Raw genomic sequence first — 25,177 nt, forward strand, 5'->3', positions numbered from 1 at the left:
GTACCTTGGCCCTGTGTTCCTGGTATTTCCTGGTGTTTGAGGCCTAACGTTTGGTTGAGTGTTAATGGCCCACACATGTCCCTCCTTATCCATGTATATATGTGCCTGTCGCTGTTCCTCTGTCGATTACTGTATGCGTTGGATTGTGTTTTCCCATGTTGTTTATTAGTGCCCCTCACTGATAACACCCATTTTCTGGTATGTTACATGTCTTTGTATTCTCCAGCCTTTCAGTTCAGCCCTATAGCAATGTTTTGTTTACCTGCTTTTGTTTTGAAGTCTCAGGGTCCCTTTTAATTTGATGTCCTTTTTAAGTTAACTGTATAATAAAGTTCCTCTGTCTAAGCCAGCAAGTGCATCATCATTCCCTCATTCCCATCGTGACAGAATAACTGACAAAACAAGATGGTCTCACGCTGGTGCCTCCCACCTCCCTCTTCACCTCCCTCTCACCAGCTCCAGGACTTCTCAGTGTGTCTGAGCCTCCTGCCCACCCTCACGGGTGGCTCCTGGGTAAGCACTTCCCTGATCAGTGGAGGGATGATGACCTGAGGTGATCGGACGAAGCCCTAGCCTCTTGGTGTGGTCCCTCATGGTCCATGAGGCCAGAAATGACCTTAAATTGCCAGTGCCAATTAGGCAGGTGTATATATAAACATGCATAAACTGATCAGCCATAACATTAAAACCATTGACAGGTGAAGTGAATAACATTGATTATCTTGTTGTCAATGGTGCCATTAAAGATTAGGCCAGTGAACAGTCAGTTCTTGAACTTGATGTGTTGGAAGCAGGAAACTGCAGCAAACAGCAACTTTGACTGGTGGAAACAGGAAGAAAAAAGAAATTTCTCAGAATGTGAAGTTTCCAAAGTAGAGGAACGCCAAACCATTTTATTTGCTAGTATAGTACATCTGCCAGTGTGGCAAACAAAAAAATTGTCAAATGGCAGCATGTGACTGCCGCTGTTAATGTGGTCAGCTCAACAAGCCAGACAACTTAACATTCCCTTGAACTGGCGTTCCTCTTCTTTATGTGGTTTGTGGAATGGGGCTAATAACCAGCACTTAAGTGGGTAACCGCTGTCTCCTGCGAGCAGTGCATGTAAACATTAGTCAAAGGAAAACTTAAACAAAACAATGCTTTGGCATAGGCAAAGACACACCAGTATTTCATAGTGGATCCCTGGGGAAAAAATCCTGCTTGCTGATGAATCCAAGTTTGAGATTTATGGCAGTGAAGAAGGATTTATGTAAGAACGTGAACAGAAGAGAGACTGATACTACAGTGTATCAGTCATAATACATGGGAGTGGGATTGTACAAGCCTGCCGGTGTTTTGCCTGCTCTGGAGTTAGGATTGTTGCTGGTAATTAAGCCTGTAATTTATGGCTTTTCTGAGGTCCATTAGGGCTGGTACATGTGAGAAACATGATGGTATAATGTCATATAGTAACTAAACGTAAGTTGAGTTGAGCTCATAGGACTTGATTTTACAATCCAATGTTGTGATTGGCGATCCTTCCTTAAGTGGGGGTAGGGGGTAAATGCTTCACTAGGACCGTCAGGCACTCTCCTTCCTTGGTGTTTCGTTGATGAGCATTGTGTAGATGTTATGTGCCTAAGGGTGACATCTGCTGTCCCAGGTGCACCCAGGTGCTTTTACTCCACCTTCTGGCTGACGGTCATCTTGCAGTCCAGTTCTGCTCCTTTCTTTCCAGCCAGAGCCAGTTGTTGGTTCGCTCAGTAGCCGACCACCACGGGCACCATCGGTGTTTCCCAGGCCTTTTTGTTTTACTTCAGGTGCCAGGTTGGAGTACTTATGTTTATGCCTCCAGAAGTGGCGACCTTGGGTGAAGCTGGTCTTTGGTCTCTGGTGAGTATGTTCTGTTGGGTTATTGGTGTTTGGCAACAGAGACATAATGGGTCTTCCCCAAGCCATTGGTTCAGGTTCTTGGAATTGGGTAGAACAGCAATTCCCAACTTCCCATAGAGCCCGATATCACTGAGGCATCATGGGAATCTGAACCCTTTCTTGATGTATATACTGACTGTTCTCTCCAGCTTTGGTCATGGGGACCTCATACTGTAGATCATCTGAGGCCACATCAGACAGGGAAGCAGTCCAAACTGCGGGCACCAAGGTTTCAGTTTCCCTGGAAGCAGGTTCATGTCTATATTAACAAGGTCTTTGATGGTTTCTTCCTTCAGCTGCTTGCTCTGGCCTGATTTTTTTAAGGATTGAATTGTACCACCACCTTAAACTCTTGACTGGCATCTCAAATACCATTGGTATTGGTGTTCTGTCAATGAGCTGACCATTGATACTGGAGTAAGTCCTGGACTTGCAGGGTTAAAACTTCATCCATGCTCATGTTATGTTGGAATGAAGTTTTTCCAGGAGTCACTTTGTACATGCAATTGGTTGTGGTCAGAGTGGTCATATCATCCATACAGGCACGGATGGGAGGTACTTCTTTCCCAGACATCAGACTAGGGCTGGGATGATGGCGATTATATAAATGAGTCGACATGGAATTGTGTGTAAAACTACGTAAATGTTTTGTAACTGCAATGTACTAAGTGATAAGCTAAATGTATTGTATGGGAAAGTACTTTATCCCCTCGGGATCACGTTAACGCAGTCTGCTAATAACTGAACTTTACTGTCCACCTGATGATCTCTTCACCACTCGAGAGCTACAATATTTTATTTATTGCACCTGCGGCATGGTTTTCATTTACAATAAAAAGTTATTCCACTAATAAACTGGCTAGTTGTTTCACTGCTGGCACCGTTAAAACTATGTCAATTATAGAATGAATTCCGATATAGTTTTGTCTAATATTGCCGGTGTTCTGTCGATATATGCTGCCTTGTCGAAAAAGGCTACCGTAGTGCTAATCGATAGCCCTAACCCTAACCCCCCAAACCTCCCAAAACCCTTACCTTAACCCTAACCCCTAAAACCTAACCCTAATCCCAAGACGATGGAACTGCACATGCGCAGAAAGGCTCGATAGCACGTCTCCATAGGTAGTATTTTATGACAGAACACCGGTGTGTATGCGGGTTTTCGCTGCAATTCCCTAATTAGATTACTAATTAGAGGACTGATTGGCTGAAGAGTCCTCACACCTGGGTTTGAACAGCTGACTTACAGGTTATGCCAAAAACCTGAATACACACAAGTGTTCTGACCAGTTGAGCTACCTATCGAGACGTGCTATCGAGCCTTTTTTGCGCATGTGCAGTTCCACCATCTTGGGATTAGGGTTAGGTTTAGGGTTCAGGTAGGGGTTTTAGGGATTTTGGGGGGTTAGGGTAAGAGTTAGGGTTAGGGCTATCGATTAGTATAGCCTAGCTATCGATTAGGTAGCCTAACTCGACAAAGTAGCTCAACTCGACAGAACACCTGTCCCAAGCCCGGATTAATGGGGAGGATTGGCGTCAAGAAATAAAGAGGCTGTATCTTCACTGCATCACTGATGTCAAAATGTGGGAAATATGTGGTTGTATAAATAAATGCTTTAAAGTAGGTTAATGATTCTGTGCTGTCTAAATTGTATAAAAAGCTACATGACATTTGAATGGGCTATAACCCAGTTGCATGGACGCATTATGAGAATGAGAAAGACGGTGCGTGCACACTAATTAACCTATACCCTATTCACGTACACAATACACTGTAATTTTTGCAACAAAAAGGTATGAGATGGGCAGGCAGCTGGAGGTGGAATTTTTGTCCTTGGTAAAACTCTGACGGTCTCCACACTGGTAACAACGTTGTTTTCTAGGCATAGCCAAACAAATATCCTCCTGTCTGAAAAGGCGTAGAAAACGCCTTGTTACTGTGAGGGACAGTCGAATTCGCTCGTTAAGTTTTTTGTGTTCTTGCACACACACTTTAAAACTCGTTTCTGCGCCGCCACATATACGTGTGTGTGTGCGTGGGGGGGCGATCGATGTTGTCCCCCGAGGCCTTGTGTGCAGTTGTTCCGCCACTGCGTCATCATGAGCACTTATTGAGGAAAAAAATAAATGCTTTAAAATGTGCCTTTCGTAAAGTCAACACTTTTTTGTTCAGGTAAATGTAAATTTATCTTTCCATTACTTTTACATTGATCCCACAAACAGGATTATTGGAAATACGGTTCCCAGAATTCTCTGCTCACGCTTGTCCGCTTCACACTGACATTATGGTGATCTGCTGCGTATTAGTTAGGGAATAATTAGGGAAATTATTTTACATGTTTTAAAGTTTAATCTTCGCATTATACTGAACAACAGAAAATTGTATCTTACTGGTGACAAACTTTAAGGGACTTTTTGTTTTAAATCGAAACTAAGTACAGAACGATATTTGTTTACTTGTTGCCTTGGTAACGGAGGTGCAGTAAGTGACATTTTATTAACTTCATACTACAGTGTTACTGTTATATATTATGTATCCGATTATATTTAACAAAATACATGAAACTGTCTTCTTAGTGCGTTTGTAACTATGTCGGATCCAGACTTAAAGCCGTTCGATGTACGGTGTAAATATATGATAATCTCAATAACAATAGCGACTTTCTAAATGATACTTTGCTAATGTGAATTGCCCGTACAGGATAATGAATTTTTGAGAGCACGAAAATCTTCTGGCCCTATGCGCTTTTTCTAGACTGTCACTGACATGAACAACTATGAAGTTGTACGGAAAATTGGAGAAGGAGCGTTTGGAAAAGCTTTCTTAGTGAAAGCCAAAGACGGAGGCAGCGAAACGGAATGCGTGGTGAAGGAAATCAACCTGAGGAAGGTATACTAACTTTGTATACTTAATGTGCGTCCCATATTTGCTGAGTAACTAATCACTAATCATAAGTATAACCACTGGTGTTTTTCCCAATTTAAAAATGCTACCTTTTATGTTGCTATGTTACCTTTTAATATAACAGACTAAAATAACCAACGAAGGTGCGCTTAGGATTCACTGGTTTGTGGCAAAGAACCAGCTTATTGTCCTTCATCTAGCATGCTGTGCTATGATTAGCATAAAGACACAGATAGATTTGGATACAGAAGTATAACATCTCCTGCACCATGTCTCAGAATTTCCAACAATGGGCTTCGATTCCCAGATGCTTTAAAACAGCATGAACTCCAGGAATCTCAGTAACGTCATGCATAAGAAGCAAGTCAAGCTTTTTTTTTATTATATAAAAAATTTTAAAAGAGCAAGTCAAGCTGGGCTATTCAGTCACTAAGCACTCTCAACATCTTATCTTAGTGGCATGTCCCCCGAAAACTATAATACACACACACACACACACACACACACACAGAGAGACATCTTATGCCTTATCTTACTGAATGGTATTCTAGAAGGTACGCCTATTGTGGGTACTTGACCATGGTTGCTCGACTGCCTTGTCAGGTAAGTTGGAAGCTGCAATGAAGCACCCCAAGTGTAAAGAGAATATTACTGAATATTATATATTTCATGATGATTTCTGAAACATTGTTCTTTTCAGATGCCTGTCAAGGAAAAAGAAGCTTCCAGAAAGGAAGTGATCTTGCTCTCGAAGATGAAGCATCCAAATATTGTCATGTTTATAACATCATTTGAGGGTCTGTGCATGGCACATATACAATGTCATTATTACTACTAGCACTTTCGCAACATTTTAAACGTAACTATGGATTCTCTTATGTAAAGGAAACTTAGGCAAAGCTCTTCAGAAAGCATAGTTTTCTGGAACATCTCTGGTGGCTTTTCATGGAGAAAATGATTAACCTAAATCTTCATTAAAAACTGTTTGAAATATACTGGCAGTAGGAATAGGCGATGGAGTGAATCTGTTATCTTGACTTGGTCTTGCTTGTGATTTAGAGAAGACCAATCTATATATTGTAATGGAATACTGTGATGGAGGAGATTTGATGAAGAGGATCAATATGCAGAGAGGCGTCCTCTTTAGTGAAGACCAGGTACAGTACATGTATAGGGATGTATGCATGTCTGTTTTTGATTTGTTTAGCATATGGTTTTGTCCACAGCCTCCAAAGAATCTTAATGAGCTAAGATACTTCTGTTGAGTACAGGCTCTACTCTCAGCTCTTCAAGTAGATTAAGGTTGACATCTGAGTTGTGTTATTCAGTGATTATGACTGGAAAAATGAAAACTTCATGTCACTGTCCGGTCAATTAAAACAATAAATAATTGGGCAGGTTTCATGTCTGCCTTCTACAAATTGACTTCACTAACCTGTGAGATGCTGGATCCATAGGTAAGAATATCTGAGTTACAGTCCTGGATGCAACATAGTTTGGGGTCAATGGAATAAGACAGTTGAATAAGGCAAGAATATTAAACTTAAATGGTGCTTGCAGAACATAGTGCTTAAATGAACAATTTGCTACCCAAAGGAAAATTGCCATTTTATAGTAAAGGTGACCTGAGCAGATATGAACAGGACCTTTGCTAAACCTCAAACTGAGCTGCATTTCTGGACTCCGCATCTCCATATGCATTGTGTCACTGCAGTGAAAGTCAGTTCCACTGAACGATGTTGAACAAACATTGTCTTGCGGACATTGTGCCGGCCCACAGCTTCCTCTGAGGACACAGGCCAGGTGCACGCTGTGCTCACACACAGAGGGGGGCCCATGTCCCCTTGTCTGGTTAAGCAAACGTCAAATTTTTATTTCTAATTCAGCCTGTTTGAAGGAACATAATGCGATCAGGCATGGAGGATAGTACGTGTAGAATCTGTGTATTTTGGGAGCCTGTCCTGATGTTTTCCTGTCCTCCTCAGATAGTGGACTGGTTTGTACAGATCTGCCTAGGACTGAAGCACATTCACGACAGGAAGGTCCTACACCGGGATATCAAGGCTCAGGTACAGCGACTGCATGTTGTGGCAAAGGCTCATGCATACTTTGCCTGCCTCCAGCCTGCCTCTCTCAGTAATCAGCCGTGGCTCGGTGGCTGTGAAAGAGTGAGGAAGGCCTTAGATCAGTGGTTCTCAATCCTGTTCCTGGCGACCCACCTGGCAGAATGTTTTCATTCCAACCCTACCTTAATCAGGCTTATATGGTCCTTAATAGGCTAAAGCTGGTTACAGACCGAACGCGGCATGCGCTGTGCTCGCCGCAGAGTAGGCGTGGTTTTCAAAACTCTCTCCTGTCATTTTGGCTCGCGGTCAGTAGCGATGATGTATATTTCGCATTCAAAAAGATTCTACGCTTGTGTGATATAGCTCTGGGAACTCAGACATGGACACACAAGTTTTTCCTCCATTTCGTTTTCTGTGCCCGGTTCGGTGCCTTGTTTCTATTGATCGCGAGACAATGTGTCACAGCGCGCAGAGGTCAAAGTTCAACGAAGTTCATCTTTGACCACAGTGCTCGCACAAGCTCCGTGAGTGGCGCAGCATAGTGTATGCCACGTTCGGTCTGAAACTGGCTTTAGCCTATTAAGGACAATATAAGCCTGTGTTGTGTATTCGGAACAATGAATCTCTGTACTCGGGTAGTAGTTTTACAACTGTTTTTCTTTTCTTTAATCAACCCCTCTCTCCCCATACCTCTACATTATCTTGTAACAGCGACACCTGCTGACACGTATGTATTTCAAAACACCACATATCCCCTTTTTGTGAAAGAACGGAAACTTGCCTTACAAGCAAAATTAAACAAAGCACAGAACACCAGAAAACCACAATTCTGAATATTGCAACGTGTAATATTATGCCACTAAATATTCCACAATACATTGTTTTGTAAATCACATTATTATTTTTTTTAACTATTTCTCAAAAGTACTTGTATCGCCCTCCCTCGTTAAATTAAAGAGCATGTCTTTTTAAGTAACATAGTCCTTAGACCACACTGGAGAACGATGCACTCTATGAGTACGTCAGGCTTGAGGAAGAGAAATTATCATTTGAGGTGTTTGCGATGCTACAGGAGACATGAAGGAGTCTTCTGCTACAGAAGTTGTAGCAGGTGCGTTGACACAGGATGCAGCTGGAGCCAGATGCATAGCATTCCAAACTTTCCCGTCACAGAGGAGGTATGTTGCTGAGCCTCTCTGAGCGACAACCTTAAGAGGCTGTGTAAACTTGTACTGTCCTGTCTTGATGATCCCAGGCTTTCTAACACGCACAAATGTCCCAACTTCTATCTTCGGAGGTGTTGCACTGCGTCGCAGATCTGTATAGTCTTTCATTTTGTTTTGTGACCGTTGGATGATTTGTTTTAAATCCTTTTTATTCTTCGGTGGGGTCACGCATGGAAGACCACTCACATGTAATTTTGTCCTAATTTGTCGGCCATTCAAAAGTTCGGCAGGTGACAGTTTTGTCACAGCATGTGGAGTTGCCCTGTATGTATGCAAAAACTCTGTCACAAAAGCTTTCCACTCTTTACCTTCAATGCTAGCAGTCTGTAAACAGTCTTTGAACACTCTGTTAAAACGTTCAATCTTACCATTCGCTTGGGGGTAATAGACAGAGCTACGATAGTGTTTAATATCTCTGTCTGTAAGGAATGCCTCAAACTCAGCTGAAACGAATTGTGAACCATTGTCGGTCACAAGTTCAAGCGAATTTCCTTCACGACTGAATGTAGCAGATAGGAACTTTATACTAGCTGCAGAAGTAACATCAGGCGCGAACGCAATCTCTGGCCATTTGCTGTAGTAATCAATAAGTGTTATCGCAAAGCGACATCCTTGAGGGGCATTATTCAAGGGCCCAACTACATCAATAGCCAGTTTTTCCCAAGCGGTCGTTGGAGTAGGCACAGGACAGAGTGGAGCTACATGTGTAGTAGCAGTTTTATTCTGCTGGAGACAGGTAGCACAAGATTTGATGGCATTTTCCACTTGACAGTCCATGCCAGGCCACCAATACAATTCTCTCAGCCTCTGCTTTGTGCGCACCATTCCTTGATGTGTGGCATGAGCCAGTTGTATGAACTTTGGTTGTAATGTTTCTGGAATGATCACTCGATGTGTGCCCCGAATTATGTACCCATCGTATGCAGACAGCTCATTTCGAAGCCGATGATAAGGAGCAATAGCGGCGCATTTAGCTTTACAAGGCCATCCTTTTTCGATGCAACCCTTTACCTGCTGGAGAATAGGACAAGCGTCACATGCAGAATTAAGTTCCTCCACAGTAACAGCTGCAAACTCAGGAGACAGCACTGCAACCATCTCAAGTTCTTGCTCCTGACTATAATCGGTGACTGGGAGTGGAAGTCTGGACAAACAATCAGCTGTCACATTGTCTTGTCCAGGTTTGTACTTCATGCTGTAGTTAAAACACAGCAGACGTGCAGACCATCGGGCGATTCTCATGCCCGCGCGTCCAAGGCCCTTAGTCGAAAGCAGAGTGGACAAGGGACTGTGATCAGTGCAAAGAGTAAAGTGTCGGCCCCACTTTTCTGTTGCCCACACACATGCCAAGGCCTCTTTTTCTATTGTGGAGTACTTCCTCTCACAATCTGACAATGTTCTAGATGCAAAAGCAACAGTCCTTTCCGCAATGCCATGATGCTGGGTAAGCACTGCACCAATGCCATAATCTGAAGCATCTGTAGTAACTGTTGTTGGTAAAGAAGGATCGAACAATGCAAGGGCTGGGCTAGCAGTGATAAGATGTTTCAAACGGTCAAAATAATCCTGTGCTCCCTTTGTCCAGGAAAAGCTAGTAGACTTTCTGAGCACTGCACGGAGAGGTTCCACCAATGTCGCATAATTGGGAATGAATTTGGAATACCATCCAACAAGTCTAAGAAATAACATGGCCCAAAAATAGCAGCTCTGTTTTCCTGAAGTGGCACTTTTCTACATTAAGCTTTAAACCACTGTCTTGCAAACGCTGTAGTTCGGATTTAAGTCGTTTCTCATACACCTCTGGATTATCACCATAGACAATGATACCGTCTAAATAACACTGCACACCATCCTGACCTGCCAAAATCTGAGACGTCATCCTTTGAAATGCACTAGGTGCTGAGGCCAGCCCATAAGGGACCCTTGTAAAACGGCACAGTCCGTCATGTGTGATAAAAGCTGTCAGATCTCCACTATCCTGATGCAAAGTCACTTGGTGATATGCATGCTGGAGATCTATTGTAGAAAACGTAGAAGCACCACGCAATTCTGTAAAAACTTCTTCAATGTGTGGCAATGGGTGACTGTCGATGATTACAGCTTTGTTTGGCTCTCTTAAATCAACACAAAGTCGAATTCCCCCAGATTTCTTTTGAATGACAACTACTGGAGACACCCAGGGAGAGGAGTCTACTTTTTCTATGATCCCCTCAGATTCCAGCCTCTTTAACTCTTGCGAGACTGCATCTCTCACTGCAAATGGCAGCCTACGCAGTTTCTGCTGGGCCGGCGGCACATCTGAACGCACTTTTATTTTATGTACAAAGCCAGCAGCCAAACCCAAAGGCTTAGTGAAATTTACAGCAGCTTGGCTGTTTTCTGTAGAAGATGCAACAGATCCATTCCTTATGTCAAGATGCAAAGCAGTGAAGAGATCCATACTAAGTAATGGTGTTCCGCCAGATACGATGTAGAATGAAGCCTGCACACAGTGACACTTAAAGGTAACATCAAGGGACAAGCACCCTAAAACTGGAATAGTCTTTTTCAAATATGTCACTAAATTAACATTAGGTGCATTAAGGGAAATATCTGAAAAGTGCTGGCGGTACAGGTTCTCTGGGATAATGGAAACAGCTGATCCAGTATCTACAAGTAGTTCAGTGTCAACTGATTTGCCACTCTCCGTGTGCAAGGAAACAGTGCATGTCAGATATTGTTTCTGTTTCATTTGCAAAGGCGTATCAATGCTTAAGACCGTTAACTCAGGCACAGTAACTTCTTGTACATTGCAGGTGGGAGCTGAACTACGACAGACTCTTGCAAAATGTCCAAATTTACCACACTGTCTGCATTTTGACTGTCTAGCTGGACATTTAGGGTAATTTGCTAAGTGAGATGTAGTGCCACAACGGAAGCATGTTTTTGCATCCATTTTTCCTTGCGAGTCACGAAATGGCATCTGATGAGAAGCTGTGGACTTACGCGGTACAGATTTCTGACGCCACCACTGTTTTGTATCTTCACGTGGACCAGTATGCACCACTTTAACTAAAGTTTCAGTCCGCTCCATAGCTTTAGCCTCTGCTACTGCAGACTCAATTTGTCCCGCGATAGTAATCGCTTTTTGCAGTGAGGTCCGTTTCCAACAGCAGACGTTCCCGTATACGTGAAGTGCATGTCTTCTCTACAATCTGATCTCTAATCATATCGTCCGCGCCAAAGTCACAGTTCACAAGCAGCTCACGCAGAGCAGCCACATACTGCACGATAGGTTCACCGAGTCTCTGAGCACGTTGGCGAAATTTATTTCTCAGCAACCACGTTTACTTTCTGCACAAAAGATGCTCGTAAAGCAGTCAGCGCAGCCTCATATTTGTCATCAGACACTGTAAGTGTGTAAAAAATCCTCTGTCCCTCTGTACCTAAGCAATGAATTAGCAAAGCACGCTTTCTCTTCTCTGGAATTTCCACTTCACACAACGCCGTCACGCAGTTATCAAACATACGAATCCATGAATTAAACTGTATGTTCGGCTCACCGGGAGTTTCCAAAAAAGCAGGAGGGGGTGAGAGGGCAAGAAGAACCATCCTCGTCGCCAATATGTTGTGTATTCGGAACAATGAATCTCTGTACGTACTCGGGTAGTAGTTTTACAACTGTTTTTCTTTTCTTTAATCAACCCCTCTCTCCCCATACCTCTACATTATCTTGTAACAGCGACACCTGCTGACACGTATGTATTTCAAAACACCACAGCCTGATTAAGGTAGGGTTGGAACGAAAACATTCTGGCAGGTGGGTTGCCAGGAACAGGATTGAGAACCACTGCCCTAGATAGTCTCACTCTGGCATTGTGACAGATATGCAATCGTATAAATCAGGGTTTCCCAATCCGGTCCTCAGGGGCCCAGAGACAGTCCACATCAGTGGGTCCCTGTGGACTGTCTGGCAGGGAGCATGGAGGAAGCAAAAACATGAACCGACTGTGGGTCCCTGAAGACCAGAATGAGGAACTCTGCAATAAATGAACTGGATATCCTAATGGTGGGGGACTAGGAGCAGGGGCAGAATTTGGGGGGGCTGCTGATCCTCACGGATGATGTCCTCACGGGACCTGAATACAGTAACATCTATAAACAGGATAATGTTCAGGAGCAGAGTATAAGTTACTGTATGCGCGTCCTTCATCCAAGACCAAAGCAGCCTGGTTCTCATAAATCTGTTATCCTCCTGGAGCAGGGTGGGGTAGCTGCATAGTGTGTCATATAATCCCTTATACTCTGCTGCAACACGTGTCGTTCTCCCCCACAGAATATATTTCTCACTAACAATGGGATGAAAGCAAAGCTCGGCGACTTTGGAATTGCAAGAATGTTAAACAAGTGAGTTGCTGTAATCGCTATCTGTGTGAAGTGCAGGGATACACTGTGCCTAATCTGATGTTTTCTCAGCCATAAACACTGTTTATTGGGAGTATGTTTGGGGGGGCGGAGGCAAAATTGATGTTAATGTTTTTTTCTGTTATAAATAGCTGCATGAGTGAAGCAAACATTTCCAGCAGTTTTGTAAACAAAGCTGAAAAACCTGGCAAAGATGATCCTGTCTTTTATTTCTGTTTTCTGAGAAGCATAAAAGTTATTGTTCAAATCTACACTGAAAGCAGGAAAGTTTCCTGAAATCAAAGCATTTAATTACTGAATCTGCCTGTGCACCAGCAAGCTTTTCATTGTCATTCTAAAGTCCCATGCAGCATCACAGAAAAAGTCCCCAGGAAGCAACAGTGACTTGACCATTTGTTTTTGTCCACCTCAATCTATATATTCTCAGCAAATACATGGTTTGAAAACAGAATCCTCTGTAAGATGGACGCAAATGCATATCAGTTGTTAGCTGATAGTTAAAATACCGTATATAAGTCCCCCATCCATTGTATCCTTGTGTTATACTTAACAGCTTTGCTTATTCTATAATGATATATATCTTTGTAAATTATTTGTCAAATTACAATATGATGATTATTTGTATACATTTTAGTTGATTGTTTTATTTCAGCACCATGGAACTTGCCAGAACGTGTGTGGGGACGCCTTACTATCTCTCGCCAGAGATTTGTGAGAACAGACCCTACAATAATAAGACGTACGCATCCCCTGTCCCTTTCTGCAACACACTTCCTGTTTTTAGTCTCTTCAGAAAAGGGACATTGACTTCTCCCCCCTCATTTGTTTGGCACCACAGTCAAGTTACCCAGAATTCAGTTGGGGGAGGTAGGAAGCATAACAGCCATAGTGGAAAAAAAAGCACTTCCTAGCTTTAATGCTTTTCAGCATGTTGTGTAGGAAACAAGATTCCATCTCCTTTGTTACACACTCTGAAAGATGCTACAGTATGGGGGCCAGGAAAAGGCAGAACAGCCAGGTCATGAGGGCGATTGTTCTTTGAGCACCATATGCGTCCACATCCAGGCATATTAAACCAGGTGCATGTGAGTATTGAGATAGTGTGTGACGGCCAGCAAAGGCACCTGCTCCTCTAACTGATGGACCTCATCCAAGTATTTCTCTCAGGAACGAAAAAAAGAATGATTTTTATCCAGATCAGTAATAACTAGGGGCCACACCTAACCTCTGTGTTATGCCTAGATGAATGAATGCGCTGCAGTTCCTCAGTTAATGCTGTGCTCTGAATCCCCAGGGATATCTGGTCTTTGGGATGTGTTCTCTATGAGCTGTGTTCACTCAAACATGCCGTAAGTACTGATTCCAATGATATGTAAAAAAAGAATTGCTGTAAGTTCCATTAAAAAACAAACAGTCAAATTTATTTATTTGAAGGAGAAAAAAGCTGCATTTAAAATGGAATTTAATGTGTGTGATGCTCTCCAGTGTTCAGAATAACAGTGAAATAATAACACAGTATTAAACAGGTTGCAGTCTCTGTGCTAAGTGATTGTGTTGCTGATTGCAGTTTGAGGGCAGCAGCCTAAAACAGCTGGTGCTCAGGATCTGTAGGGGGAGCTTTAAACCCATCGCCTCCCGTTACTCATGCAACCTGCGCCTGCTGGTGACACAGCTGTTCAAGGTGAGCTCGCGGGACCGGCCCTCAGTCAACTCCGTCCTGAAGAGGCCCTTTCTGGAGAAACTCATCAGGAAACACCTGGATGCACAGGTGGGGCCCGACTTCACCTGCCAGTTTATACATCTGTGACTCTTGTCGTCTCTCGTCGCAGGTTCTGGGGCAGTTGTACTGGAAAATTGTTTTACTCATTATGCGCAGTGTCTCTTTCCATATACACACGTCAGTCAGTGCCTGTGATAAGAAGGTTTCCAGTTCAAATCCCACGGTTGGCAGAGTGATTTCACCATCGGGCACTTGAGCAAGACTCTTAACCCCGATATCTCTAGGGACTATCTAACCCTGCTTTTGCAATAAAAAATACATGTAGTTTTGGATAAAAGCAATTGCTAAATATGTGTAACCCTTCCCTGTTATATTAGCATTATCTCCAAACACCACCTATTTTCAGAAAAGGTTTATTTCTTTTTCTCATTTTTTAAATCTACAGTCCATGTTCTCACACCAGCATTATCAGCCATCTGTTTACCATTCCCTGGATGCGTATTTTTAGAGATTTGTTTATCAGACAGTTTTTGCATAATAGCCTAACCTCAATGTTCTCACATGAAAATATGAGCAGAATGCCCTCACTTTGCAGAACATATCTGACATATGTTTATATTCAGACCATAGGGACTGTAAAACTTTAGTGGTATCCAAATTAATGATATACTGACTTATCGTCATATAAAGTCTAAACGATAAGTAAATGACAAACTTCGATAAACTTTCGGTAAGGAACATTGCTTGATAGCACACGTCTGCCTATCACATCGCAGAAATTAACACTATTCCAACCAATCATATGGTAATAGGCAATTTTACCAGGGGTGAAATTGCACTCCCTACTGAGCAGGTGAAAATTCAGTTTCACCATAATAAGTTCAATAAACAGACAAATTAAGTACAAACTATATTATGAAATTATTTTTGAAAATGTGGCTTGTGATAGTCATATCAATGTGTAATAATAATGTTTAATGATTATGTTATTGAGCCCTGTGGGGAAATTCCCTTTTCACCCATCCCATAATGCTCTCCATGACACACACAGGCACATGCAGGTGAGAGCAGGCTTGGGGATCACAGTGCAGGATCAGCTGCCTTTTGAGACTCGAGCAGCTGGAGGTTAAGGACCTTGCTCAAGGGCCCACAGGCATGTGACTATTCTGCTCAGGCCAGGCATGAATCAGCAGCCTCCTCATCACATGCAAAGAGTGTTAATCAGCTGAGCCACGCACTGCCCCCCCCCCCCCGTTTGCTGTCAATGTATTCACCGTTTTTTTTTCTTTACAAATTTATATATCTAGATGAATGACTTTTTTGGCTCTCTCACCTCGCACCCGCTGGGAGAAAAACCTAGTGTCGCCTATGCATATGCATATGGTTGTCTTTTAAAAGCAGACCGCTTACACCCAGCAAACGCATTACAAGGTTGGTTGAGTTATCAGGACACATGGAAGAGATAAGCGCTCCCTCAGAAGAAGCTTCAAGTGTCGATTACGAAAGCAACAGCTCAGCAGCCACAGCATCTAAAAAAGGAGATATTGTGGATTAACAAGATCAAAAGATGTCAGTGGGAGTACTTTTTGCATTTTGATCTCTGACACATTTTAGACTGGCTCTGCATACTGTAAAATCTGCTGAAACTAAGTTGGAAATATTGTGAATTGAATTCACCACTTGAAGCATTGCCATCCAGCAGACCATACAGAATGCAAGCGCTTACAGTCAAAAACACCAGCAATTAGGGTTTCCATGCTCAGTGTGAAGAAATATGGTACAAATTGCATGCTGTATTGGTTAGATACAGGCCGTAGCATTATACTTCCTATTGGGTAATGGGTGACAACTGTACCAGCAATGTCAAACCAGTGTTGTGGAAAGAGCAGCAAGGCAGCCAATGAAAAAACCCAGAGACGAATCAGACCATCTGCATCTTCTAAAAAAAAACTTAAAAAAGGTTTTTTTTTTGTATGGTTTGTTTAATTTAGATTTCAATTTGCAGTCCATTATTTTTTTGCATTTTCCTGTTCTGAAATTGTTTAAGAGCAATTCTAAGAGAATTTTAAGCAAAAACGGAATCATGAAGTAAAGAAATTATGTGAATTACACCGTAATAATCATCAATATCGACGCATGTGAGAAACATAATCATGATAAAACATTTTGCCATAATGCCCAGCTCCAGTGGTGAGATTTAATTTTGCGTGAGTGTTAAGGTGGGTTGGTCAGGCATGGTATTCCAGTCTGCAGCATTTAAGCAAGGAAACTCTGAAACTCTGTTGGAAATGTTTAGTAGTACCTGGATAGTTGGGATAAAAGCAGACTGGAATAGGTCAGGTGACTACTCTTAAATATTCGTGGACAAATAAAAGAGAGTCCAAGGAGTGCAGCTATGACACAGTCACAACAGTACAGCTGAGTGTTAAATTAGGGAGGACGCTTTGAGCTAGAACAGGATTTTCAATTAAAAGGACCTGGATTTCACTTAAGCACTTGCTGTGTGCTGATTGGTCAGGCTCCTATAATCATGCATGTGTCCCTAATGTTGAAGTGAAACAGTTGGATGAGTCTATCAGTCAAGGAAACAAACCAGCAAAAGTAGAGCTGAATTATTTAGCCAAGCACCAGAGTCTTTCAGTAGTTTGTAGAACTTGAAGTAGCTTAAAGTGTCCTCCCTGACATAGATTATCTGGTTAAGTTAGCTGTTCATTTAGGTGATCGGTGGTCATTGTTGACACACCACAATGAAATGGGTCCTCTGCATTTAACCCATATGTGACATAGCAGGTGGCAGCTAATTCAGCACCCAGGGAGCAGTGCTTGGGTGCAGTATCTCACTTAGGGTACCTCAGTGGTGCCTTGCTGGTCAGGGATTCGAACCTGCAATCTTTCAATTACAAGTGTACTTCCCTAACCATTAAACCACCACTGCCCATAGTCACTGTGTCACCACACCAGTTAAGCAGGTATGTTCATGACATGTGATTTTCTGTGATTTCTTATGTATGTGTAGTGCTGGACATTGAATAAATAAAACATTAAGATACCATTAAACGTTTAAAGATTTTAAAAGAATTTTAAGAAGGCCATGGACTGCAAGGAGAACAAACAAGTGAATTCAAGCAGAATAGCAGCATGATTGAGGTCTGTCCCTGTCTTTCTGATGCTCCCCCATCCCAGATGATGGCAGAGGAGTTCAGCCACACTGTGCTGCACAGAAGGAGCCCCCCACGCCCCCACCCCCAGACACGGCCCAAGCCGAAACAGGCTGCAGGTACCAAGGGTGTGGAAGGGAGTGTCAGCTGAAGCATCTGGTTACTTAAGCAACTGCGAAAATGCCATAACATTTCAGTACCTGTCTGCATCCCCAGTGTATCCCCCCCCCCCCCCCATTCATCTGGACACAGAGCCAGACATATACATTCTGTCATGTCATCAGGGCGGCTACTCAGCAGCTGTAGTAGACTGTCGCTAAGCCCACAGTCATGCCAGTTATAGCAAATAAGAAAATGTACCACTTCCAATCACCCTAATGATGCCACATTAGATGATAAATCTGCTCCTGGGAAATATCATGAACTTACAGTTTCAATGAACAGAAGCAGAAATATTTTTCCCTGGATTAACCTTACCACTGCTCTGGAATTGAGTTGCAACATAACTGCAATCCAGTGAACTGGGTTTCTCTGCCCTGCCTGATTGACAGAGCTTGTCGCTAAGCCTAGAGCTGCAGAGAGGCCTGCTCCCTCTGCCAAGCCTGGGGGCTTGGCGAAAAAAACACCCCTCAGACGAGTGTGGAATCCCCCAGCCAATGTCTACACTCCAGAGTATCAAGTATTTCTCTCCGTTCTCCTGATTCATTTTTCCAGTTTTCCTGTATACTGCACAACATAATGCCTTGCAGGTCCTTGCAGGCAACATAAAGCAGCTGTACCTGAAGGCAACATGTTTTTTCAGAAGCATCTTCCCATGTATCTATGTAATTGCCATGATTTAGTGAAACATTTTTTTTTGTTGAACTACTTGATTTTTATCCACTTGAGGTGGATCTTAGTCAGATGAGTGTAGGTTAAGTGCCTTTTGTAGTTGGATGTATATTATAATAGGCTAGTTCTTCTTCCCCTCACTGGGAATACTAACTGTATTTAGTGCTTCTCTCTGCCCCTCAGCACCCGGTTAACCACAAAGCGGCACTGAAGGAGAAGATTCCGAACCAGGACCATTGGACCAATCACATGGTGAATCTGTATGACCAACCGCAGGGGCTCTATGTCCACTACCACGCCCAGTTAGATGCCATCCAGCAGAGACGCCAGGAGGAGACCCCTCCTCATCTTTATCCTCCTCCTCCTCCTCCTCCTCCGCCAGCAGCCATTCAGGAGAAAGGCAGAGATCCACAGAGTGACTGGGCACATTGTCCATATCAGCCATATCAGCTGTGAGTTTCTGGCACAGCACCAGCATGTGAACCGAGCATCAGTAATTCACTGAAATGCTGCTATCAGTATGAACTAACCAATGGGAACTGTAAAGTAGCTTTCGTGCTTATTGAATGTTTATGCGCATCTATGACTTATATATTGATAGATAATGGTGCCAACAATTGAGTCCAAAAGATCACATCATCCAATTAATTGCCGTTTGCTTTCTAGACTGAGTGAGTCTGCTAGTGTTAGTGTACAGATGTGCTGTTCCTCTAGGGTGGTGGCTGCGCGGGAAGAATATCTGCAGAGGAGACAAGAGGCCAATCAGAACAAGCTGAGGGCTGAGAAGCAGCTGGTGAGTTTCATACTGTACCCCAGTGAGACACAGCTGGTGAGTTTCATACTGTACCCCAGTGAGACACAGCTGGTGAGTTTCTCTCATACTGTACCCCAGTGAGACACAGCTGGTGAGTTTCATACTGTACCCCAGTGAGACACAGCTGGTGAGTTTCTCTCATACTGTACCCCAGTGAGACACAGCTGGTGAGTTTCATACTGTACCCCAGTGAGACACAGCTGGTGAGTTTCTCTCATACTGTACCCCAGTGAGACACAGCTGGTGAGTTTCTCTCATACTGTACCCCAGTGAGACACAGCTGGTGAGTTTCATACTGTACCCCAGTGAGACACAGCTGGTGAGTTTCTCTCATACTGTACCCCAGTGAGACACAGCTGGTGAGTGTCTATCATACGGTACCCCAGTGAGACACAGCTGGTGAGTTTCTCTCATACTGTACCCCAGTGAGACACAGCTGGTGAGTTTCTCTCATACTGTACCCCAGTGAGACACAGCTGGTGAGTGTCTCTCATACTGTACCCCAGTGAGACACAGCTGGTGAGTTTCTCTCATACTGTACCCCAGTGAGACACAGCTGGTGAGTTTCTCTCATACTGTACCCCAGTGAGACATAGCTGGTGAGTTTCTCTCATACTGTACCCCAGTGAGACACAGCTGGTGAGTTTCTCTCATACTGTACCCCAGTGAGATACAGCTGGTGAGTGTCTATCATACGGTACCCCAGTGAGACACAGCTGGTGAGTTTCTCTCATACTGTACCCCAGTGAGACACAGCTGGTGAGTGTCTCTCATACTGTACCCCAGTGAGACACAGCTGGTGAGTGTCTCTCATACTGTACTGGTGAGTGTCTATCATACGGTACCCCAGTGAGACACAGCTGGTGAGTTTCTCTCATACTGTACCCCAGTGAGACACAGCTGGTGAGTTTCTCTCATACTGTACCCCAGTGTGACACAGCTGGTGAGTTTCTCTCATACTGTACCCCAGTGTGACACAGCTGGTGAGTTTCTCTCATACTGTACCCCAGTGAGGCACAGCTGGTGAGTTTCTCTCATACTGTACCCCAGTGTGACACAGCTGGTGAGTTTCTCTCATACTGTACCCCAGTGAGGCACAGCTGGTGAGTTTCTCTCATACTGTACCCCAGTGAGACACAGCTGGTGAGTTTCTATTTGTCTGTAATTTCCATGAAAATTTCATGTATTGAGCCTATTTCTTTATGAAGGAAGCATTTATGTTATTATTATTGTTATTATTATTATCATTATTATTATTGTCATTAAGCTACAGGGTTCTGGGAGTTTCTGACAATGTAAAGTCACGTATCATTATCAGTTTATTGTTTTTCCGCATTGCAGTGTAAGTCTGTCCTCTACGATGACATGAGGACTATTATAACTTGGTGAGGCCTTACCATCGGTGCACTGACCCCAGGGTCAGTGTGGTTTCAGAGTGACTCTGTTGTCTCTGCCCTGTCCCCTTTCATACCCTCAGTCATCCCTGGACCCATATTCCATGTCTTCATTCCTCTCTTACTGCTCACTGTCTCTGTTCCTTGTCTCCTGTTCCTTATTCAATATACCTCCATCAGGGTCTCCGGCCCTCCACTGCAGACTCAAATCAGCCCAGGGGGCAAGAGGCCAAGCATAGAGGGGAACCCCCACCGGACCAGCACCAGGAGGTAGGAGGGGAGGAGGAGAGATGTGGGACATTAGAGAGGAGTGTGGAGGCACAGAGTGAAGGAGAGAAGGAAGCTGACATTTATCACATTCAGGGAGGGGCCATATCTTCAGTCTGCCAGCTTTGCTTGATTTTTTATTAGGCCTTTCATTTACCAGCACATTATTACAAGAACAGATTTAACATTACAATCAGAATAAATACATTTACAGATAATTTATCATTTATACTTTTCAAACATGATTAAATTGAAATTTCTTTTGCTCCTTCCCAGTTAGTACAGCATGTCACTGCAGATGATGAATCAGTCAGGCCCGAATTGCATCACATTGTTTAGATTAGTTAACCTTGCTGGCAGCTGGACTCTGAGGGTGTGGGATTTGCAGTGTCTGGGTGCGGTGCACATTGCATAAACATGACATGCACCTCAGGCAAGCTGCACTGTTTATTGACTTAATGCAGAATTACTGTGTCTCAGTTATATGCATTACATTGGCAGCCCAAAAATACATAAACTAACATAACATCATACCTTTCTTTCTAGGCCATATGATTTGTTCAAGCATTGCTCCAAAGGTGGAGATGTACTGTGTAGGAAAACATAATCACTGCTGTAACTCTCTAAATGAGAAAGTTTGACAAACAACAATGTAGAAACAATATAAGCCAATGAACTGTGGGTTTACTAGGGTTTACTGCTTGAGAATGGAAAGTTATTGATGGTAAAATTTAACATAAAGTCTGGTTCATTTTGGGGGAGGTGTGAATATTGGGAGAGTGTGAATGCTGAATTAATAGCATGTGTGAAATATAGGTGTGAGAACACAGAGCGTGCATCAATACTGTGAAAAATTCAAGTCAACAGCTTGAATTCTAGATGAACATCTTGAATACCAAGTGAATGTAATTCATTCTGATCCAGTATGAATTCTGTCTATGAATATTTCAGCAATACTGGGAGTAACAGTAAATGTTACTACTGTATACTACTGAGTGAGTGTTCATGGAGTATGAATATTGATTGTAAGAGTGATGGCAATACTGTAAATGATGAGTGAATACTGAATATAAACAATGATAGATTATGGCAGGTGGTCAACTAGTGAGGCATGATGTATAACCATGCTGTCTGTCTGCAGGAGTATCTGAAACAGCTGCAGGTGATCAGACAGCAGTATCACGAAGACGTAAGGGGGATCAGGATGAAGGCGGGAGTGCATGTATGAGTGTAACACGGAGTGCTGTAAAGCCATGACCAGTGGCAGACTGTAGAAATCAACAGGGTGCAATTGGGCTCCCAGCTCAAAGTCTGAACGGGACCATTGTTGCTTTCCAGAACAAAGAAGGAGATTTTGTAAAGCGGCCATTCTTAAGAGAAGTCGCCTGCTAGATACATCATAGCATCTGACTACATACATGGAGTTTTGAAAACACTGCAGGACACACAGTATTTCAGCATATTTTTTAAAGTGTTTCTGATCTTTAGCACTGTGGTTTAGTTTGAGTCTCAGAACACTTGTGTGCTAATTAATAGATGATAAATGGAATCTATTTAAAGTGTTTTTAACTGTCCAGTGTCACAATGATGCCACCTAGTGCAAACAAAAAGTAATTTAAATTATATTCAGTTACTTTTCAATTTTTTTTCTAAGAATGTCAATTGATCATAATAAAGCTCAATGTGATGGTAATATTGTAATCAATTGGATAATTTGTCATGTTGCTCTAACAGAAGTGCTGTAATCAACCTAAGGATAAGGCAGGGTGGTTCTCTCCTAAACCTGTAAGCAGATCAGGGACCAGAAGCAGGGCATTACCTTCTCAGTGACACTCACACACTGTGTCACACGCGTACCGGATTGTGTTCTCACACAATGATTATTCTGAAAACCAGATATCAGGCAGGGAGATAGGCAAGCTGCCCCCTGGGACGTTTTAAATGCATATGGGGGACAGGAGCTGAATTATATGCCCTCCCAATGTGATCCTCTCCCAAAGGACTCAGAGAGAGAAACTGAGAAGCTGGACAAGATGCAGCAAAATAAAGCGGCACTGCAGAGGAAGGACAAGTGGAAGGTGAAACACCAAGGCAAACAGACTTTTTAAGGATGAGTGAAGTTTTAAAAGTGACACGTGTTTTTTTTTTTATTGATTCCAGAAAGGAATCATGTTTGAGGTTCGCCTGAATGATGAAGCAATACAGACTGGGAGAAAAAGAGAAGGGAAAGAAGAGAAAGATCGGGGATATGATGAGGACAACGAAGAGGACGAGGAGGAGGTAGAGCTGAAAGGGAACATCATCACTGAGACACATAAAGCCAAACTCATCCTGTTTCAGGACAGATCTGACCTCATCACCCAGTCTGCACTAAACTGCAATAAAAACAAAACACTTTTCAACAAGGAGAGTGTGGTAAAGTGGAATGATATTGATCTGGCCTTCTGTATGTAAGAGTGTGATTAGAATAGGCAAAGGACTTAATGGAGTAACTAATGTTTGTCAGATTTAACCACAAGTTCTATATGACATCTATGGTTTATAACAATATGTACAATACTTATCTACTAAATATTAGTAAATATGCTTTGGGTGAAGACATCTGCAATATAACATGACAATACAGTATTTCTTCACCTTAGACGTTCCCTGCGTATCTAATTCCAGGAAATGGACCCATTAAACCAGACCCTAACATTCCAGGCTGGAGAGGAACTCAAGCACAGGGAGTGGATTGGTGTGGGGGCAAAACCAGTGGCAGAGGAGGACCCAGAGGCAGTCCGGAGGAAGGGCTGGGGTAAGGAGGCCCCCGGGACACTGCTCGGTGCCCTCGCCAACATGGAGGTGTCCTCCATCTGCACCACGTCTGCTCCTGCCCTGGGTGAGTCTAACTGCAGTGCCTCCATGACTGTACCTTCACACTGTCATCTCCCACAAACTCACAGTCTGCCTTTTTCTTAAGCCCCATCTCCAGTCTGGCTGCTGTCTGTTTGCTAAGAAAACTGCTGGAACACCAGGGCCACACTGTTCCCTAACCTGTGTCTAACATAAAAACAGCATTTTGCTGTTTATCAGCACGATCCTGTCATGACTGACATTCAGTTGAATCCGTTGTGTGTGGTGTCTCTCCACGACTTGCCAAGCAGAAGATGGGGGACCCTGGGAACAGAGGAGACTGTGGGCCGGGGGGGCACCAAACACTCTACTACAGGCCTTCGGGCAAGCAGCACTTACCTCTACTGTCACCTTCAAGCCCTCAGGTAAAAACTTGCTCCTCAGATGGGTTCAGAACCCTACAATGTTTCTCAATCCCCCCCTCAGTTAATGCTTACATTTTTCTCTAGATGCATATTTATATAAAGCCATTCTTTCATTGCAGATTCTTAGGTATTTTATCTCTCCTTCTGTTTATCAATCAATACCTTTCCTCTTTTTTAAATTGCCTTTCACACGGACACCCCTGACCCCATAGGAGAGGGAGAAGATGAGGATGATGAAGGCTCAGGCACAGACGTGGATGAAGAGCGACTGGAGCCCCGGTCAGACGACGACGACACGTACGCAGCTTCCCCGTCTCTGTTGCTCTGGAGCCGAACAGCACAGCACTGGTTTCAACGGCATTTCCCTTTTTTTTTTTACCCTGCTATCCAGAAACTTTGAGGAATCAGAAGATGAGCTGATGGGAGAGGTGATTGAATCCATGAAGAACTGTATCCCTCAGGAGGAGATGGAGGAGGAGAATGGAGAAGATGAAGCAAACAGAAAGCAGACAGAGGGCCAAAGGCTGGAGACCGGTGATGGGGAGACAGAACATGCCATGGCCACCACACAGAACACTCAAGCCAGGCGTCACAGCCAGACTCCAGAATGCACAAATTTGCAGATGCAGTCAGGAAATCCAGGTGTCGTAGACGGGGACCAGGCCGATGGTGGGGAAATCACCGCTGCCGAGCAGGGGCTAAGCTAGCAGAGACTCAGCATGACCAGCACCGTGAGGAAGCTCCCCAAGACAGCAGCACACAGTGACAGTCCATCTCAGGGATATGACAGGTCTCCGATCAGCTCGAACATCTCATTTGCAGGCCCATCATGCAGCTGCACTTTCTGGTCTCATTACTAGTTAAATGTTAAGGGGTCTCTCCCCAGTGTCCGTACAGGGGAGGTGGGTGATGAAGAGGGATATACTTCTGGTGCGTACATGGCACCTACTTACTGTACTGGGCTCCTGGTTACATCTCTAATAGAATGCAGCAAAATAGGCAATGGAATCAAATTAAGTCAAAAGAATTCAAAACAGAACACTGGAATGCAAAGCGATTTGGTGTGACGATATTTTGTTTCAAACTTTAAGTGTGGAAAAACTAACCAGGCCAGAAGCATTAGCAACAATTCCTGAACAATGTCAAAAACCCCAAACGATTTTCTAACAGAAACATTAAAATTTCAACTGAGAAAAAAAAATCATATGCCTCTTTTTC

The 25,177-nt window shown here is 43.3% G+C and overlaps 1 protein-coding gene across 5 annotated transcripts; it reads left to right on the top strand.

Annotated features, from left to right (window-relative positions):
• Nucleotides 1-342: 342 nt before the first annotated feature.
• On the top strand, nt 343-24,995 carry LOC111854114 (serine/threonine-protein kinase Nek5). Of its 5 annotated transcripts, XM_072700133.1 has the most exons (22): nt 343-513; nt 1,803-1,875; nt 4,670-4,804; nt 5,520-5,616; nt 5,879-5,976; nt 6,805-6,888; nt 12,427-12,497; nt 13,168-13,254; nt 13,810-13,864; nt 14,083-14,283; nt 17,419-17,512; nt 17,945-18,072; nt 18,408-18,676; nt 18,939-19,017; nt 20,613-20,702; nt 21,841-21,888; nt 22,700-22,777; nt 22,860-22,979; nt 23,367-23,580; nt 23,843-23,959; nt 24,172-24,256; nt 24,351-24,995. In XM_072700133.1, exons 2-22 carry the CDS (start codon nt 1,822-1,824, stop codon nt 24,664-24,666), a joined length of 2,520 nt encoding a protein of 839 aa, XP_072556234.1. In that variant the 5' UTR covers nt 343-513; nt 1,803-1,821; the 3' UTR covers nt 24,667-24,995. The 5 variants fall into 5 exon arrangements, with proteins under 5 accessions (XP_072556234.1, XP_072556233.1, XP_072556235.1 ...); XM_072700132.1 differs by lacking the exon at nt 343-513 and having other exon boundaries at nt 1,468-1,875; nt 21,841-21,921; XM_072700134.1 differs by lacking the exons at nt 343-513; nt 1,803-1,875 and adding an exon at nt 3,981-4,087 and having other exon boundaries at nt 4,616-4,804; nt 21,841-21,921.
• Nucleotides 24,996-25,177: the final 182 nt, after the last annotated feature.

This window comes from Paramormyrops kingsleyae, chromosome 16 (assembly GCF_048594095.1).
Source record: "Paramormyrops kingsleyae isolate MSU_618 chromosome 16, PKINGS_0.4, whole genome shotgun sequence".
NCBI lineage: Eukaryota > Metazoa > Chordata > Actinopteri > Osteoglossiformes > Mormyridae > Paramormyrops > Paramormyrops kingsleyae.

Bases quoted from the DNA above. Each gene is read 5' to 3' on its own strand.
- LOC111854114 (XM_072700132.1), top strand. From the start codon at position 1,822: ATGTTTATGCCTCCAGAAGTGGCGACCTTGGGTGAAGCTGGTCTTTGG. The intron at 18,677-18,938 runs GTGAGTTTCTGG...CTGTTCCTCTAG, and splicing joins CCATATCAGCCATATCAGCT to GGTGGTGGCTGCGCGGGAAG. The intron at 22,980-23,366 runs GTAGAGCTGAAA...ATCTAATTCCAG, and splicing joins ACGAAGAGGACGAGGAGGAG to GAAATGGACCCATTAAACCA.